The following is a 15,193-nucleotide window of genomic DNA, read 5'->3' as shown; positions in this document are numbered from 1 at the left end:
TTAGTCTAGTTATTCAAAGCCAGTCCAGAGGAATGCCGGAAAATCGGCCACAGGGTAAGTGTTCCAGACAAGTGCATTTATAAAAACAATTCTTAAAAATTATTTAGTTTATGAATAGTTCTCTAAAAGACAGCAGTGCATAGGCTAATTATTGACAGCTTTCCCAAATCATAAGTCTGCTACGCTACTACATATTGATAATTAGTGTACAGTATCTAGCAGTAATGTTAATCTAGTGCTAGTAATTTTTCCTGCATTAGTTATTAAGTTTTGAATGAATTGTGAATTTTTTTCATTATTTCTCTGGGAAGTATTAAAAAATTGTAGTTATTGATTAGTTATTAGTGAACTACCACTTAAATCTGTAAAAAATTCAGTAGTTCTCTGGGAAGTATTAAAAAAATAGTAGTTATTGATTAGTTAGTGAACTACCACTTAAATCTGTGTGCTATTACTTACTAATTCGTTAATCAGAGTTACTTGTTAGTTAACTGTAGTTACTAGATTGTTAACATTGTGTTACTCATTTGTTCCTGTGAAGTTATTCATTAATGAAGGATCCGTATTTTAAAGTGTTACCATATATATATATATATATATATATATATATATATATATATATATATATATATACTGTATATATTCTTAAACAACCTGCTGCTACACCAGCAAGACAATTCCATATTTCCATTTATGGACATAAAGGCACCTAACCTATTTTTTTTTCCTCTTTTTTTTTTTAAATAAATAAAGCTCTACATTATTATTAATGAGATTTTAAAGCAGGAAACTTGTTGAACACTAAATGGGAATACCAATATCACAGATATTATTGTTGCACTGTAAATTAGTAAAGCTGATTGATACAATGTCTACATTTCTGGATGCATGCGTGTCGCTTTGTGATGTTAAGACAGGTTTATGTTTCCAATAAGAGGTGTGTGCTGGCCGCTTTTATTTCACGATCAGTATCATGTAACTATTGTATGCAGATTCTAGTATTTATATGTTAGCGAGAGAGAGAGAGAGAGAGAGAGAGAGAGAGAGAGAGAGAGAGAGCAATACTGTGTGACCCTTTATGCAAAAGAAATAAGATCAGTTTAAATGCTTTTGTAGGCTGTGTATATACAAATACCTATCAACAATCTGTAGATCAATGTTAAAATGGGATTGTATTTCGTGTCGAATGCAATACGGACATAATAAAATTCATTTATCATCAAGCTAAGGCTCATAATTGAAAATGCATCATTACAGATCATATCAGTGACAAAGAGAGAAATGCCAGGTGAAATTTAGATCTTTAACCAATCATAAGTAATTAAATCACAAATGTAATGGCGATTAAACTGTAAGCTGTACATGAGTAGATAGCTGTATGTGGACACAGACAGCAGATGAAAATGCAGCAGCATTCAGACTGTGGACTCTCAGTAAACATAAAGTTAGTCATTAACACACTTTAAAACACCACATCCTCCATTCCTGTTCCATTCTTATTGTCCAAAATGTAAGTAAACTTTTTATATATATAAATATTGAGGGTTAGTTAAGTCTTGCAGTCATGATGTTTCATTAGTGGATGATATTAATGAACTCGCAAATGAAATTCCTATTAGGATTTATCTCAGCCACCATTATTTGTTCAGCGAAAGGTTTGTTGGAGTTCAGTTAACTTAAAGGCTGTTTGTGCTGTGCTGTCCTGTTGGATTGGAGACAAAGCAGAATGACAGAATTGAGCAGAGACTAATTCAAGCTAGAACATTTCAAAGTTTTTGTTTCATGTGTTTTCCAATGTAGTTCTCATTTGAGGACAAATCTGGCCTCTAAATACCCTGCTCATATTTTGGAATACGGTAAGAATGATTTTTCTCTGTTATTGACAGCCAACTGTCACGCTTTTGAATGTGAGTAATCATCCACATATCTCTAGCCAAACTATCAATTTAACTCTAGTTTAAAAATATTCAGGTATAGTTTGAGATTTCTATCTTTCTTTATTCAGGGTCTGTTGCCATGATGAGGAGCCTCTTCCTCTGTATCTCAGTGCTGGTTGTAATCTGGTCTGATAGGGCTCTTTGCAAGTCAGGTATGAGGTCAATATCCCTTATTGCAAAGCGTTTGTATTATTCTTATGAATTTGTTAAAAGCTAGTGACCTTTTGAAAATTTAGGGGAATTCTCTAAATATTTGTGCCACATTAGAACATTGCCACGTAATTGCGTACTCATCATGCCATTACCTGATTACGCATAACTTGTGCAATAAATGGCGCTATCAGTGGGCACAATAAATTATTTTAATTAATACATAATTATCAACTAAATTCGCTAATAAAACTAAATAATAAATAAAATAAATAAAATAATAATAATTCAATAAAATGATTTGTAGCACACAATTTGGAAACTCACTCCGAGTGCTCTGCCTATTAACCCTGTGTCTATCTTGGCCAGTATTTTCGAACAGCCCAAAAGCACACATGCTCCTGCGTTCGAGAAGAGCCAACACTTTTATGGAGGAAGTGAAGGCCCCTTCATTGGAGCGGGAGTGTAGGGAGGAACTGTGCGATTTTGAAGAAGCGAGGGAAATCTTTAAAACGAGGGAGGCCACGGTTGGTAATGTCAGCTTTTACCTGTAAACATTTTCCCCCTAAATTATGATCCACTGACTAATTTTTTGTCTTGCATTTTCTTTACCTCCTCGGAATGGTACGAATTGTCTTGCAGTTGGAATTCTGGACAGCGTATAAAGGTTGGTTAGGTCTGTGTTGTGAAATAGCTTTCTAGGGCATCATAAATGGTGGCACTCATTAGGTGTTCTGTACCCTTAGATGGAAACCAGTGTGACTCGAATCCATGTTTACATGGGCAGTGTGTGGATCTGTTACAGGATTACTCCTGCACCTGCAACTCTGGATTTGAAGGGAGACAATGTGACCTACGTAAGGCTCTTGCTTTCTTTACCCTATTGTGCTCTTCAGTAATTTTTGACCAAAACATTTAGCAGGTTTTTATTTTTTTATTTTTTACCCTCGGAATGGTAAAATGCTCAAAAAGTGGTTAACAGAAAATAAATGGATTATAACAATAGCATAAATATAATTTAATACCATAAAAATTTTTTTTATATATATATAAAAAAGATTAAACTAAAATATAGTACATTCATTTTACTGGGAAAATATCATCATTTCGTCATTTTTGACGACCACATGATACATTAAATAAATAAAAGTACATTTTATATGGTCAAAAGTCTGTCCATTTGTCAAAATGTTACAATTTCAATTTACATAATTTGATCAGTGACATAGTTGTCACTGTTTGGTCCACGAAGAAGATAAGGAAGAAGTTTAGAGTGCAAATATTAAAATAACTTAAAGAAAACAAAGGCAGTATTCCAAACTGAGTAACAGTGTGCTCAAAACACAAACACCAGACAATGAACAGAAAGCACTAGAGAGCTTATACACATGGATGACAAACTGAATGCAAACCGGTGGCATCTAATTAATCATATAATGAATAACCATGGGAACAAACTAGTGGTGGGAAAATGAGAACAAAGGAAAACTAACCAGAGAACTAAGTCTGGCAAAACAGAACAGAACACAGTGAAAATGAGACCAACTGAGCATAAGTGTTACAATAGCGCAGAATCTTTTTTCTCAATATTTCTCATGAATTTTTGTCATCATGTTTCCTTGTTAGAATCTTAAACCTTTTTGAATAGGGTAAAACATTTAAGTAAAGAATAATGCACATCCAGCAGGTTGTTAGTGCAGAATAAACCCCGATAGGATGATCAGGACCCCAGCGTGAAGCAGATAAGGATTGTTATGTATTCTATAACAACCGGCTGTATGTACATTATCCTGTACAATATCCTTATTACATCGTGACTTGCCACATAAGTAAATAATTAGACACGAAATATTGACTTGAGTTTAATTATTTGACTTCGGTTACTCGGATGAGCCTGTGTTATCAGTTTTTACCAGTTGTTATCGGAGAATGAAATACAGCTAGATGGTGTGATTGACCAATCAGAATCTTTTCACAGAAGTTTTTCACAGAGCCATGTAATAAATAATAGATATATCTATACTTCCCCAGTTGATTAATCACAATAAATTAAGACATTTGTTTTGTATTTCAAGTTTACGGAAACGTTATGTTAAATATGCAAACGAGGCATTGTGTAATTAAATATTAACTTATTTGCACACATTTCCAGAACAAAAATCTGAACATTATATAAAGACAGGTTCAAAACGTTGGTTCAAAATGTCTAGGTTACGACTGAGAACAGGGAATGAGACACTGCGTCGATGACGCTATGGGGAACGCCCTCCACGTGAACCGGTGTCTGAAAAGCTGCCCAATCACGGCAATCAATATTGACCGGCGACAGCCTATGACGTCACTACTATTGCTACCCGGAAGTATAAAAGGAGCGCCTAGAAAACATGTCATCCACTTATCAAGGGACTGTTCAGCAGGCATCCCCTAGGCATGGCGAACGACGCAGTGTCTCGTTCCCTGTTCTCAGGGAACAGAGGTTACAGTCATAACCTAGACGTTCCCTTTCGAAAGCGAACTCACACTGTGTTGATGATGCAGGATATCGTATGGGGAACCATATACAATCCCACCATGCTGAGGGGAGTGCATGCCAATTATGGCTTGCGACAGAAATGGCAGTTATTTTCACAGAAAATGCCAAGAAACACCCCCCCTTCGGTTCACATACACTGTAAAAAATTTCTGACCCTCCCAAATCAAAAATTTTAAGTGACCGATAACATCTAAATATTTCAATTGGCCCAAGTGAAATTCTGTAAATTATAAAATTAAATTTACAGATTTTCACTTGGGCCAATTGAAATTTACAGAATTTCACTTGGGCCAATTGAAAAATTTAGATGTTATCGGTCACTTGAAATTTTTGATTTGGGAGGGTTAGAAATTTTTTACAGTGTACAGGCTGTCAGTGACATTATTCCCTATGGTCACTGCCCAAGCTATAAGCCTCAAAGTGGCCTCCGAACAAATGGAAGGCCTACCAAGGCCGCTCAAAGGCTTGGAACCAACAGCTTCCATGGAAGGGGTTCCTTTAAGGGAATATGGCCTTGGGGTCCGAAAGGAGTCCTTTACAGTCACTTTCTGAGGGGAACATAAAGTCAACCCCACATGCCACCATGGAGGCTGACCTGGTCAAATTACTGACCTAGTCTTGCCAACAACCTGTCTGTTTCCTAAACAGAGTCTCTCACAAAATCCAATAGGGAAAAACTGCAATTAAAATTTGCAGTAGTTCACTCACAAACCGGATCATAGAGACAGACATCCTGGAGAGTAGAACTCAGCATAGCGTTTTATAACCCTTGCAAACGAGGGGAGTAACTCTACTCGATCCTGGATCTACACAGTGCTTCAAAGCCCTGTCGAGGCTGGGCACTCTAAAGGGACCCTAATAAGGGAGGCGCCTCCAGCTCTTGGGCTGATCTAACAGGGAGGCCTCGTGAGAGTCCTTCGACCTTCCGACCAGACTTAGGGAGTTAAGTATTCAAACAGAGCGATCCTCAGATAGATTCTGGAACACTATGCTCAAACCTGATAAGTACTGACCAGGCTCTGGGCTAAAATCAGGGAGGCTCCATGGGTCCTGCAACATGATACTTAATGCCTTTGCAATGCTAAGCATCCAATTCGTTGGGGAGCCGTCTTTAAGGAGGCCTGTTAAAGGGATACTCCACTTTTTTCGGAAATATGCTCATTTTACATCTCCCCCAGAGTTAAACAGTTGAGTTTTACCGTTTTAGAATCCATTCAGCCGAACTCCGGGTCTGACGGTACCACTTTTAGCATAGCTTAGCACAGATCATTGATTCTGATGAGTCCAGTAGCATTTCTTTCAAAATGACCAAAGAGTTTCAATATTTTTCCTATTTAAAACTTGACTCTTCTGTAGTTAAACCGTGTACTAAGATCGACGGAAAATGAAAAGTTGCGATTTTCTAAGCCTATATGACAAGGAACTACTCTCATTCCGGCGTAATAATCAAGGAACTGTGCGGCTGTACCATGAGTGCAGCAGGCGTAATGATATGACGCAGCGCCTGAAAATAGGTCTAATAGGTTAGACAAACTTAGTCCCGGTCACGTTGGAAGAAGTTACCGAGCTGGGGACTATTTTCAGGCGCTGCGTCATATCATTACGCCTGCTGCACCCATGGTACAGCCGCACAGTTCCTTGATTATTACGCTGGAATGAGAGTAGTTCCTAGCCATATAGGCTTAGAAAATAGCAACTTTTCATTTTCCGTCGATCTTAGTACACGGTTTAACTACAGAAGAGTCAAGTTTTAAATAGGAAAAATATTTAAACTCTTTGGTCATTTTGAAAGAAATGCTACTGGACTAATCAGAATCAATGATCTGTGCTAAGCTATGCTAAAAGTGGTACCGTCAGACCTGGAGTTCGGCTGAATGGATTCTAAAACGGTAAAACTCAACTGTTTAACTCTGGGGGAGATGTAAAATGAGCTTATTTCCGAAAAAAGTGGAGTATCCCTTTAAGGCCTAACTACTTGATAGCGAGGATGTATGCAGAGCCATCAGAAGTCTAGGTGCTCTCACATACATTTCTGTGGGCCTGGTTATACTTATTTAACACTGCCAACAGGCAGTGTACTCAGCAGAAGGGCTATCGATCCTTTAAAGCAAGGAGAGTACAATCTTACGCTACCGGAGTATCGAGGAGGCCTACTGTAAGGCCTACAGCTTCGAATGTCACGGGCGTCACGGGCAGTGCTTTGGCTCTAAGGGAGCATACTCAACCATTCCAAGTGGGAGGGAGTAACTAATCTGTCTCTACCTGAGCCTGGGTGGTGAAAGGTGATAACATATGAGCTATGGGTAGCAAAGTACTCTAATTAATGATTCTAACAAGTGGAGCACTATCAGCATGACACTGAAGGATGTCAAGGTTGAGGCCTATAATCTTTTAATATTACAAGACAGATTTTATATTCTCTACTAAACCCAAGGGAACCCTAAACCCTGTTACACCACTAGCATTTACACCTAATGGAAAAGGCGGACCTTGGCCAGACGACTCTTGAGTAAGAGGAGGCTAGTACTAGGAAAAACTAGATATACAGGAATAAAATCTCCTGATGGTCTAAGTAACCTACACTCAGAGAGGCTCGAGGCGAGAATGCTTTGCAGATCGCCACCAAAAATCCTAGATACTAAGCCTAAGTCAGATATCGAGGCGGCCCCATGAGGGCCGACACATGAATATTATATGTCTGAAGTTCTATAATCTCAAAACGACTCTCTAAAGTGAGAGAAGAACTACTGCTCTAGTATAAGGTGCCTATCAAGGTGGCCTGACATGGCCAACGCTTGATTTTGTAGTTTTATCTGGCGCTTGACAGAGCGGTGATAGAATGAACGGTGGCCTAACTAGAATTTTTTCAAGGCCAACCTGTTCAATATCACAGATTGCACTACCCACTATATAAGCCTGATGACTCTAAATCAGAAGAGGCCTATGGGAAGGGTATGCATAGCCTACCTATACTGTATATGAAAACTTCAGGGCCCTATTTCTACTCCTATAAAAACCCTACCTAACACACCCCTTAATACTTTCTAAAAGGGAACCAAGGTCTACTGTTCAACCTTACTAGAAAACTCTCGAAAAACTCTCATAAAGGGAGGAGACCTACATAGCTACAGAGCTCAACCTACAGAGCTCAACCTGCTGCCCTATTGCTAGAGTGATGGCCTAAACAACATTCACAAAATGGAGGGCTATCACCATAAAGAGCTCGAAAGAGCGCACTTACTACCAAACCCAACGCTGAGCTACAAAAAGGTTCCAAATTGAAGGAATCACTCATCACAGGTCCAGCCTCAGGGCTGATGCAAGAAGCTGGTGTGCAGATTCGGATTCCAACAGGCAGTGTACTCAGCAGAAGGGCTATCGATCCTGTTATGCAAGTTATGTCGTGTTATGCCACTGTTATGTCGTGTTATGCAAGATTTAATGCAACCGAGCATGCCTTCGCCTCTCTGAACTTTCCCATCACCGAAACGTTCAGAAGGCGACATTGATGCATCGAGAAGAAAAGCTTTCTTTCTCCCCAATGTCATCCAAGTTCAACCACAGATGCCTATCCCTGGCCACCATCGCCACCATCGAGTTCGTCCGATCGCAGCGGCTGTTTGTTTGGTGGCCCGGAGAGCTAATCTGTAGTGCGGCGCAGCTCATTTTCACTGCGTCAGGGGAAGGACCCCGACCTTGGTCCAAATCTTTCAGCAGATCAGCCTGGTATGCTTGCAGCACAGCCATTGTGTGCAAGGCATCACCAGCCAGACCCGCCATTGCGTATGTTATATACATGTTGCAGCATATAACTAATGATAATTTAATTGATTTGATATTTGAGTTATACTGTAGTCAACCACAATTGACAGGTGCAAATGAATCCCTTTGGCCTTACTGCACTTTTGTCTGTTTGGTCAGTGTTTTTTGATATGCTGTGTCACAGCTGATTAGGGGCATTTAATAGTGGACGTCTTTACAGAGCAGGTGTGTGTTGAGGTCATGGTGATAAATGTCCTGACAGCAGTTCTGTGGTTTTGTCCTCAGAAACGACAGCCTCTAACTGCTCTGTGAACAATGGGCATTGTGATCATGAATGCCATGAGAGAAAGGATGGTCTTGCTCGTACGTGCAGTTGTATTGAAGGATACCAACTCCAAGACAACTCTAGAAAATGTACTGCCAAAAGTAAGTTACCTCAACAAAATGCACAAATACAAACTATACAGACACTGGTGATTTTGTCTCCACAGTGCACATTTGCATTTGTACTCAAGATTGTACTTTATGCATTTTAATTGACATCATTAGAAATCCCCATAATGGATAATACTGGGAAGTACTCAGACAAAGATAAATCTCAAGAAAAATCTCATCTTGAGGAAGTTCTTTGAAATATCTTCTAAAGCCATTTGACAAATGAATTATGGTCTATGTGCATTTTATTTTTCATATACAGATGAGGCTTCATGTGGCCAGATTCGGATTGTAAAGTCATTCTATAAAAATAAGCCTTTAGTAGGTTTACAGCCATGGGTCGTAGGAGGTACAGTTGGCAAAAAGGGAGAGAGTCCCTGGCAGGTATTTTTGATTCATGTAATATCTGTGTAATCATATGTAATAGAGCCAAATGTTTTATTAGAGTTGACAGATGTCATATGTTATACCAATACTCAGCCAGAGTATATTTTGTGCTTCACTGTATAAACAATAATGTGTGTATTTTGCAGGCTCTTATACTAAACCATCAAGGCAAGTTTCACTGTGGTGGAGTTCTAATTGACGAAAACTGGGTTCTCACTGCTGCTCACTGCCTAGAGACAAGTACAAGGTTCAGTGTCAGATTGGGTATGTGATGCATTTTGAAGTATTTTTTATCCTCCCTTACATTTACAATTTTTAGAAGATGCATTACTATAGCAATTTGCCAAAAATGTGCATGTGACATGACAGTTCCTTTGGACAGGAGGTGAGTGATGTTGTTTACTAAGTTTAGGCCTCAGAAGTGAAAATAAATGGCAAATTACAAGAAATTTGCCAGTACATTTTACACAGAGGCTATACAATGTTATTGTAGAGTTCACCCAAAAATGAAAATTCTGTGATAATTTACTCACCCTCAATTAGTTCCAAACCAGTATGAATTATTTTCTTCTGCTGAACACAAAAGAAGACATTTTGAAGAATGTTTGTAACCAAACAGTTGATGGACCCCATTGACTTTGGGGGAAAGTGAATGGGGCCAATCAACTGTTTGCATCATTTTCAAATGATGACAGGATTTTTATTTTTGGGTGAACTATCCCTTTAATTCCACACATAAAATATCCCAACTACTTGAGGGATAGCACTGAAATAGGTGTCCTGAGAAATCCCACTTTGTTTCTGTTACAGTCCTAGTCTCTGTAAAAAACAAAAGCAACAGCAAGCAGCCTGTCCTTTTTAACCAGTCAGAAAAACTGGCCAACCATAAACTACTTTTAAACTACATAAACCATACTCAGGCTTTGAATAATGATTGTATACCTTCAGGTTCCCTGATGTCTTTGTAGAACGTGTGATTGGAAATATGGTTGGGAGAAAATGAGCTAATTTGAATCCTTTAAAAAAAAGAATAAAAAAAAAAGTACAGAGCCCCAAAAGCAGGGGTGTCCACTGTCCTGCAGAGTTTAGTTCCAACCCAAATTAAACACACCTGAGGCTGTGTTTGAAATCGCCCCCTCATTCCCTACATTACCCCATTAACATAATCCACTTGAAGGAGTGAATGAAAACGAGCGAGTGAATTGGACATTGAGTGCGCTGTTGGACGGCTGCCGCTTTTGCATAGTGCTTGCCTTTTAATAATCATTTGACACTAAGCAAACTGGCAGCTCCAGTATTAATGAAAATATTTATCTTGAACTGTCATGGAAACTAGCATGTATAAACCTTAATTAAACAATTATTAAATAAATTAAAAAGGAATTTATACCTGTATGATGTTACGCTATACCCACATTGGATCAGCGGTTTGGAAAATGGAAGCTGTGAGTGCCATCTTCTGGCAAGACGCAGGAATTCATTCGGTGTGACCGTCACAGTGCATTATGGGTTTTCTCTAGCCGTTTAGCCTACATCAGTTGAAGTTGAAAATTATTTCAAGGCTTTTGAATTCTCTCACAAAAGTTTTGCCGTCCACAAAAAACTTTACGTTCACTCGCAAAGAACTCAAACCGTTTGTGAAAGTTTCTCAGGGGAACGCAAACACTTTACGAACTGTGAAGCTTGTATTGTTATTAATACTTTAATATGAATTATTAAAAAGTTTATTAGTTGTAAATCTGTCTAAATAATCCTTTAACCAAGTGGGATGGCCGTCTCTGCAGGTGACTATGACAGGTTCAAGAATGAAAAAACTGAGATGACCCTTCCTGTCAAAGAACCTATCACCCACCCTGAATACAACCCTTTCACAGTGGACAATGACATAGCTCTGTTGCGCTTGGCTGCACCAGCCAAATTTTCCACATACATACTCCCAGCATGCCTCCCCAGTCAGGACCTGGCAGAACGAATGCTGCATCGCAACGGTACCATAATGGTCGTCACTGGCTGGGGGAAGGACAACGAGACTGCTCATCGTTTCAGTTCAACTCTCAACTACATTGAAATTCCAATTATGGACAAAAACGAGTGTTCCAGGCATATGAAGAACAACATCACTCAGAACATGCTATGTGGAGGAGTGCTGGGACAGATCAAAGATGCTTGTGAGGGGGACAGCGGGGGTCCAATGATGACACTCTTTCACGATACGTGGTTCCTCGTAGGTCTGGTGTCCTGGGGAGAAGGCTGTGGGCAAAGAGACAAGGTTGGCATCTACACCAAAGTGTCCGGCTATTTGGATTGGATAAACAGTGTTCGTCAAGGGTGGGATAAAGTCTAGACCCCTTATTTTCTATTCAGTTCTGCCTATCATTGAAAATCTAAATATGAATTGGAACTCACTATAGTTTTTTCTGATATAGAGATTGACAGTTAATAAACACATAAATGCAAGATGCTCTTATTTCCCTGTTATCTGCATGTTTAAGAAAATCAAGCTGTCAATCAAATAAGGAGTTCAACTAAACAAATGTTACATATTATGTGTTTTAATGAGGATATAAAAGGAATAAAAGCAATACACACTTGTAAAGTCTCATTATTTGATTCCTTTATTGGGTAAAAGAAAAATGTATTATGCGAGAGGGATTAATATATTATTTTAGACATTCTAAAATACAGTACTACAGTAGATTTGTTAATGATTTAAGACATTTTAAAGGATGACAATGAATATGAATTTATATTTAGTTTTTAACTTGACATCAGCGAAATAGCACAGTGTACAATCGCCCCAGAAAACAACGTGCACTGGAGATATTCCTGAGTTTGGACAGTTACAGATACTATGGGGCCGTTTACACGACACCACGACAACTAAAACGGAAACTTTTATGCATTTTGGCCATTTATTGTGGTTTGGGAGCCTGAAAACACTAACTTTTTCAAAGTGCAAGTTTTTTTAAATTATACCGTTATCGCCTCCATGCAAACAAACAAAAAAACAAAAAAAACATGAATTTGTGAAAATGGTGACGTCATGCGCATTCATATTACATGTTCAGTCTATAGCTGTGTGGTGACATCGCCAACTACTGGCCTGGCATGAATACAGCATTTTTAATCGTTTTCGTGGATCCGTTGAAAGGGGATCGTTTAGACAAAGTTGTTGTCTGTACTCGTAACTTTTAAAAAATGCAAATGATAAACTTTTCAGTTTTCAGTACATCGTTGTCGTGTAAACGTACCCTAACATAATTCCTATTCAAAACAAAATCATAGCGGGTAAAGGGATATTGCATAGAAAAAGACCACTGTAAAAAATTTCTAACCCTCCCAAATCAAAAATTTCAAGTGACCGATAACATCTACATTTTTCAATTGGCCCAAGTGAAATTCTGTAAATTATAAAATAAAATTTACAGATTTTCACTTGGGCCAATTGAAATTTACAGAATTTCACTTGGGCCAATTGAAAAATTTAGATGTTATCGGTCACTTGAAATTTTTGATTTGGGAGGGTTAGAAATTTTTTACAGTGAAAGCTGAGAAAATAGACAAACATCCTTTTTAAATGAACAGACGTAGTAACTGTCCCTGAGGGGTGAGCTGGAAGACCTACTTTCATTTTTTTTGGTTGTTTTGGTCTGAAAAGCACACACAATTACATAAAACATTATTTAAATATTTCTCTTTCATTTTATCAATGCAAAATAAATAAAACACAATTGTGGTGTTTCTAGCAATTTGCAGGTTTTCTATGTTTATTAAAAGGCAGAAAAGTCTAGAAAAAGGCCCTCCAAACAGCCTTAATCTAGCTAAAATAACCTAAAATTACTTTCTTCAAACAATCAACCTGTTGGAGAAAATGTAGGGTTGTACCTAGGCTAGGATGATTATATTTCTTCATATATGATATTATTTTATAAAACATTATTATGTAAATTATATAATCTATAATTTATAAACATATGTTAGCCAAATTGAAATAAAGTCCAAGTAAAAACATCAATATATAAGGCTGAAGCATCATTTACAGGCAATTAGATGATAGCCTACTCATATTGCAAGCAAGGAATATGAACCTGAGGATTTTTATTTAATAAAAAAAAAAAAACAATATTACATTTAAACTTAAAAAATGCAAATAAATTTCAAAACCTGAGCATAATAATTTAAGGCACATATCCTCCTTATTTAAAGAGATTCATAATTTTCAAGCAAGCTTTAACAGTGAAGTGTCTAAGGCCTTAACTATATTCAAGCATTATGTTAACAGGTCTAATATTAACAATAAAAGGTTGAGAATGTAGTGTCAGAAAATTTTGGTATGAAGTTAAGGAGAAGGGTTGGATCTGCGGCTGGCTGACCTCCTGATCTTCAGCTCATGTTCATATCGTTCCAGCTGAGTCCAAAATCCCGGGTTAGGCTCAACAACAGATCGGGCATGTTTTACTGCCTGATAGAACAAATAAGAATTACAGAAGAGTTAAACAACGCTATATTCTGGCACAAAAATCTGGAATGTTGTAGTTTTTCCATTATCAATTAGGCTACTATTAACAGATGATGATTATGATGATGAGTGATGAATATTTTTGATGTCCTGTGGATGCCTTTATTTTGTTGGAGCAAATTATACTTTTATATTATACAAACCAATAAAATATCCATAACAATCATTGCCTGGAAAAATCAAGGATGAAATACTCATTAAAAAAAATCTTTAATATAAAAAAAACATACTGCACATATCCTGACTAGAACTGCTTGCTATCAGAATTAAATCAGACATAAACACTATTCATACCTGGAAGGCGTCTGTTAGGGTGAGATCCTGGTGCTTCATTAAATAGGCCACACAGACAGTAGCTGAACGACTGCGTCCATTCTTACAGTACACAACGGTCCGGCCTCCCCTTTCTGCCTCACTTGCTATGGCATCAGCACAGCGATCAAAATACTTGTACAGGTCTTCATTAGGGTCATCATAGACGGGTACACGCAAAGTGCTGACCCGCATTGTGGGAAAGGGTTGCTGCTTTGACACATTGATACAGAAAGTGACCGCCTCCTTCTGGATGAGATCATTGTTACAGGCTGACTGGGCATTACTGATTAGCAAACAGTCTGTAACTAAGCTCAACTGCAGCATTTCTTGCTATATGGTGCCTGCATATATGTGATGTGACTAAATGTTTGTGTATGTATCTTGAAGAAACGTCATATGTTATGAATGACTATCATCAACTAACATTGTTTTATATACGAAGTTCAGTAAAGACTAGTGTTATTATAACAGAGGTAGGTGCATATGTCAGATATTAGAGTATTATATATAGCTAATGCATCAGCAAGGAGAAGGGTCAGATGTTTCACCCTAATGCCATTACACTGACAAGTCTGGTGAGCTGTTGATTAAAACATAGAGGAGAGAGAACAATATCTGTTTAGAACAAACACATGCAAAGGTAAAATAATAAATGGAACAACAATTTTGTAAAGCAACCTAAATATACAGTACTATTACTGTACAGTAATCATTTAAAATGTTAACCGGGCATGCTCGAACACTATGTTTAATAGCAGGGATATGCTCAGCCTTTCACAACACGACATTAACATTAAAATCAGATTAAGAAAGCATTCTGACCTGCAGATTGAGCGTAGGGATGATCCTCGAGGCGGATGTGTCGGTCAGGAGCTCATCATCCTCCATCACAAAAGGGGAAAACGACAAGACAACGTGCAGTGAACTCACATGCAGCTGACTGACCCCGCCCATTTAACTGTCAATCAACGCTGTCCTCTCGCTCAATGACCAGTGTAGGCTTAAAAATAGATCAGTTACTTGAAATCTAAGCTTGCCAGACTGCATGGCCAGACTGAACCAATCTAGATTTTATGCCTGTTCTGCTGACGTTTTGTCGCTGAAAACACTGTTTGCCTTCACAGTCCAGAGAATTCAATAATCAAATATATCTGT

The 15,193-nt window shown here is 38.1% G+C and overlaps 2 protein-coding genes across 2 annotated transcripts; one reads left to right on the top strand and one right to left on the bottom strand.

The window, feature by feature from the left end:
* The first annotated feature begins 1,388 nt into the window (after positions 1–1,388).
* On the top strand, positions 1,389–11,794 carry proca (protein C (inactivator of coagulation factors Va and VIIIa), a). The gene is made up of 10 exons (XM_084411564.1): positions 1,389–1,510; positions 1,801–1,856; positions 2,006–2,089; positions 2,457–2,614; positions 2,730–2,754; positions 2,834–2,944; positions 8,668–8,808; positions 9,080–9,201; positions 9,351–9,468; positions 10,989–11,794. The coding sequence occupies exons 3-10, from the start codon at positions 2,017–2,019 to the stop codon at positions 11,546–11,548; spliced, it is 1,308 nt and encodes a 435-aa protein (XP_084267690.1). The 5' UTR covers positions 1,389–1,510; positions 1,801–1,856; positions 2,006–2,016; the 3' UTR covers positions 11,549–11,794.
* Positions 11,795–12,939: 1,145 nt separating this feature from the next.
* Positions 12,940–15,017, bottom strand: dusp28 (dual specificity phosphatase 28). The gene is made up of 3 exons (XM_084411583.1): positions 14,861–15,017; positions 14,018–14,618; positions 12,940–13,666 (listed from the first exon to the last, which is right to left on the bottom strand). The coding sequence occupies exons 2-3, from the start codon at positions 14,360–14,362 to the stop codon at positions 13,544–13,546; spliced, it is 468 nt and encodes a 155-aa protein (XP_084267709.1). The 5' UTR covers positions 14,363–14,618; positions 14,861–15,017; the 3' UTR covers positions 12,940–13,543.
* Positions 15,018–15,193: the final 176 nt, after the last annotated feature.

This window comes from Rutilus rutilus, assembly GCF_951802725.1.
Source record: "Rutilus rutilus genome assembly, chromosome: 6".
NCBI lineage: Eukaryota > Metazoa > Chordata > Actinopteri > Cypriniformes > Leuciscidae > Rutilus > Rutilus rutilus.
Note: the sequence above shows the minus strand (reverse complement) of the source record. Positions and strands in the feature narration are given on the sequence as shown.

Excerpts from the sequence above, each read along its gene's own strand:
- proca (XM_084411564.1), top strand. The coding sequence starts at position 2,017 with ATGATGAGGAGCCTCTTCCTCTGTATCTCAGTGCTGGTTGTAATCTGG. Across the intron at positions 2,615-2,729 it reads TTAAAACGAGGGAGGCCACG|TTGGAATTCTGGACAGCGTA; the intron begins GTTGGTAATGTC and ends ATTGTCTTGCAG. Across the intron at positions 9,469-10,988 it reads AAGGTTCAGTGTCAGATTGG|GTGACTATGACAGGTTCAAG; the intron begins GTATGTGATGCA and ends CCGTCTCTGCAG.
- dusp28 (XM_084411583.1), bottom strand. The coding sequence starts at position 14,362 with ATGCTGCAGTTGAGCTTAGTTACAGACTGTTTGCTAATCAGTAATGCC. Across the intron at positions 13,667-14,017 it reads CCCTAACAGACGCCTTCCAG|GCAGTAAAACATGCCCGATC; the intron begins GTATGAATAGTG and ends TTGTTCTATCAG.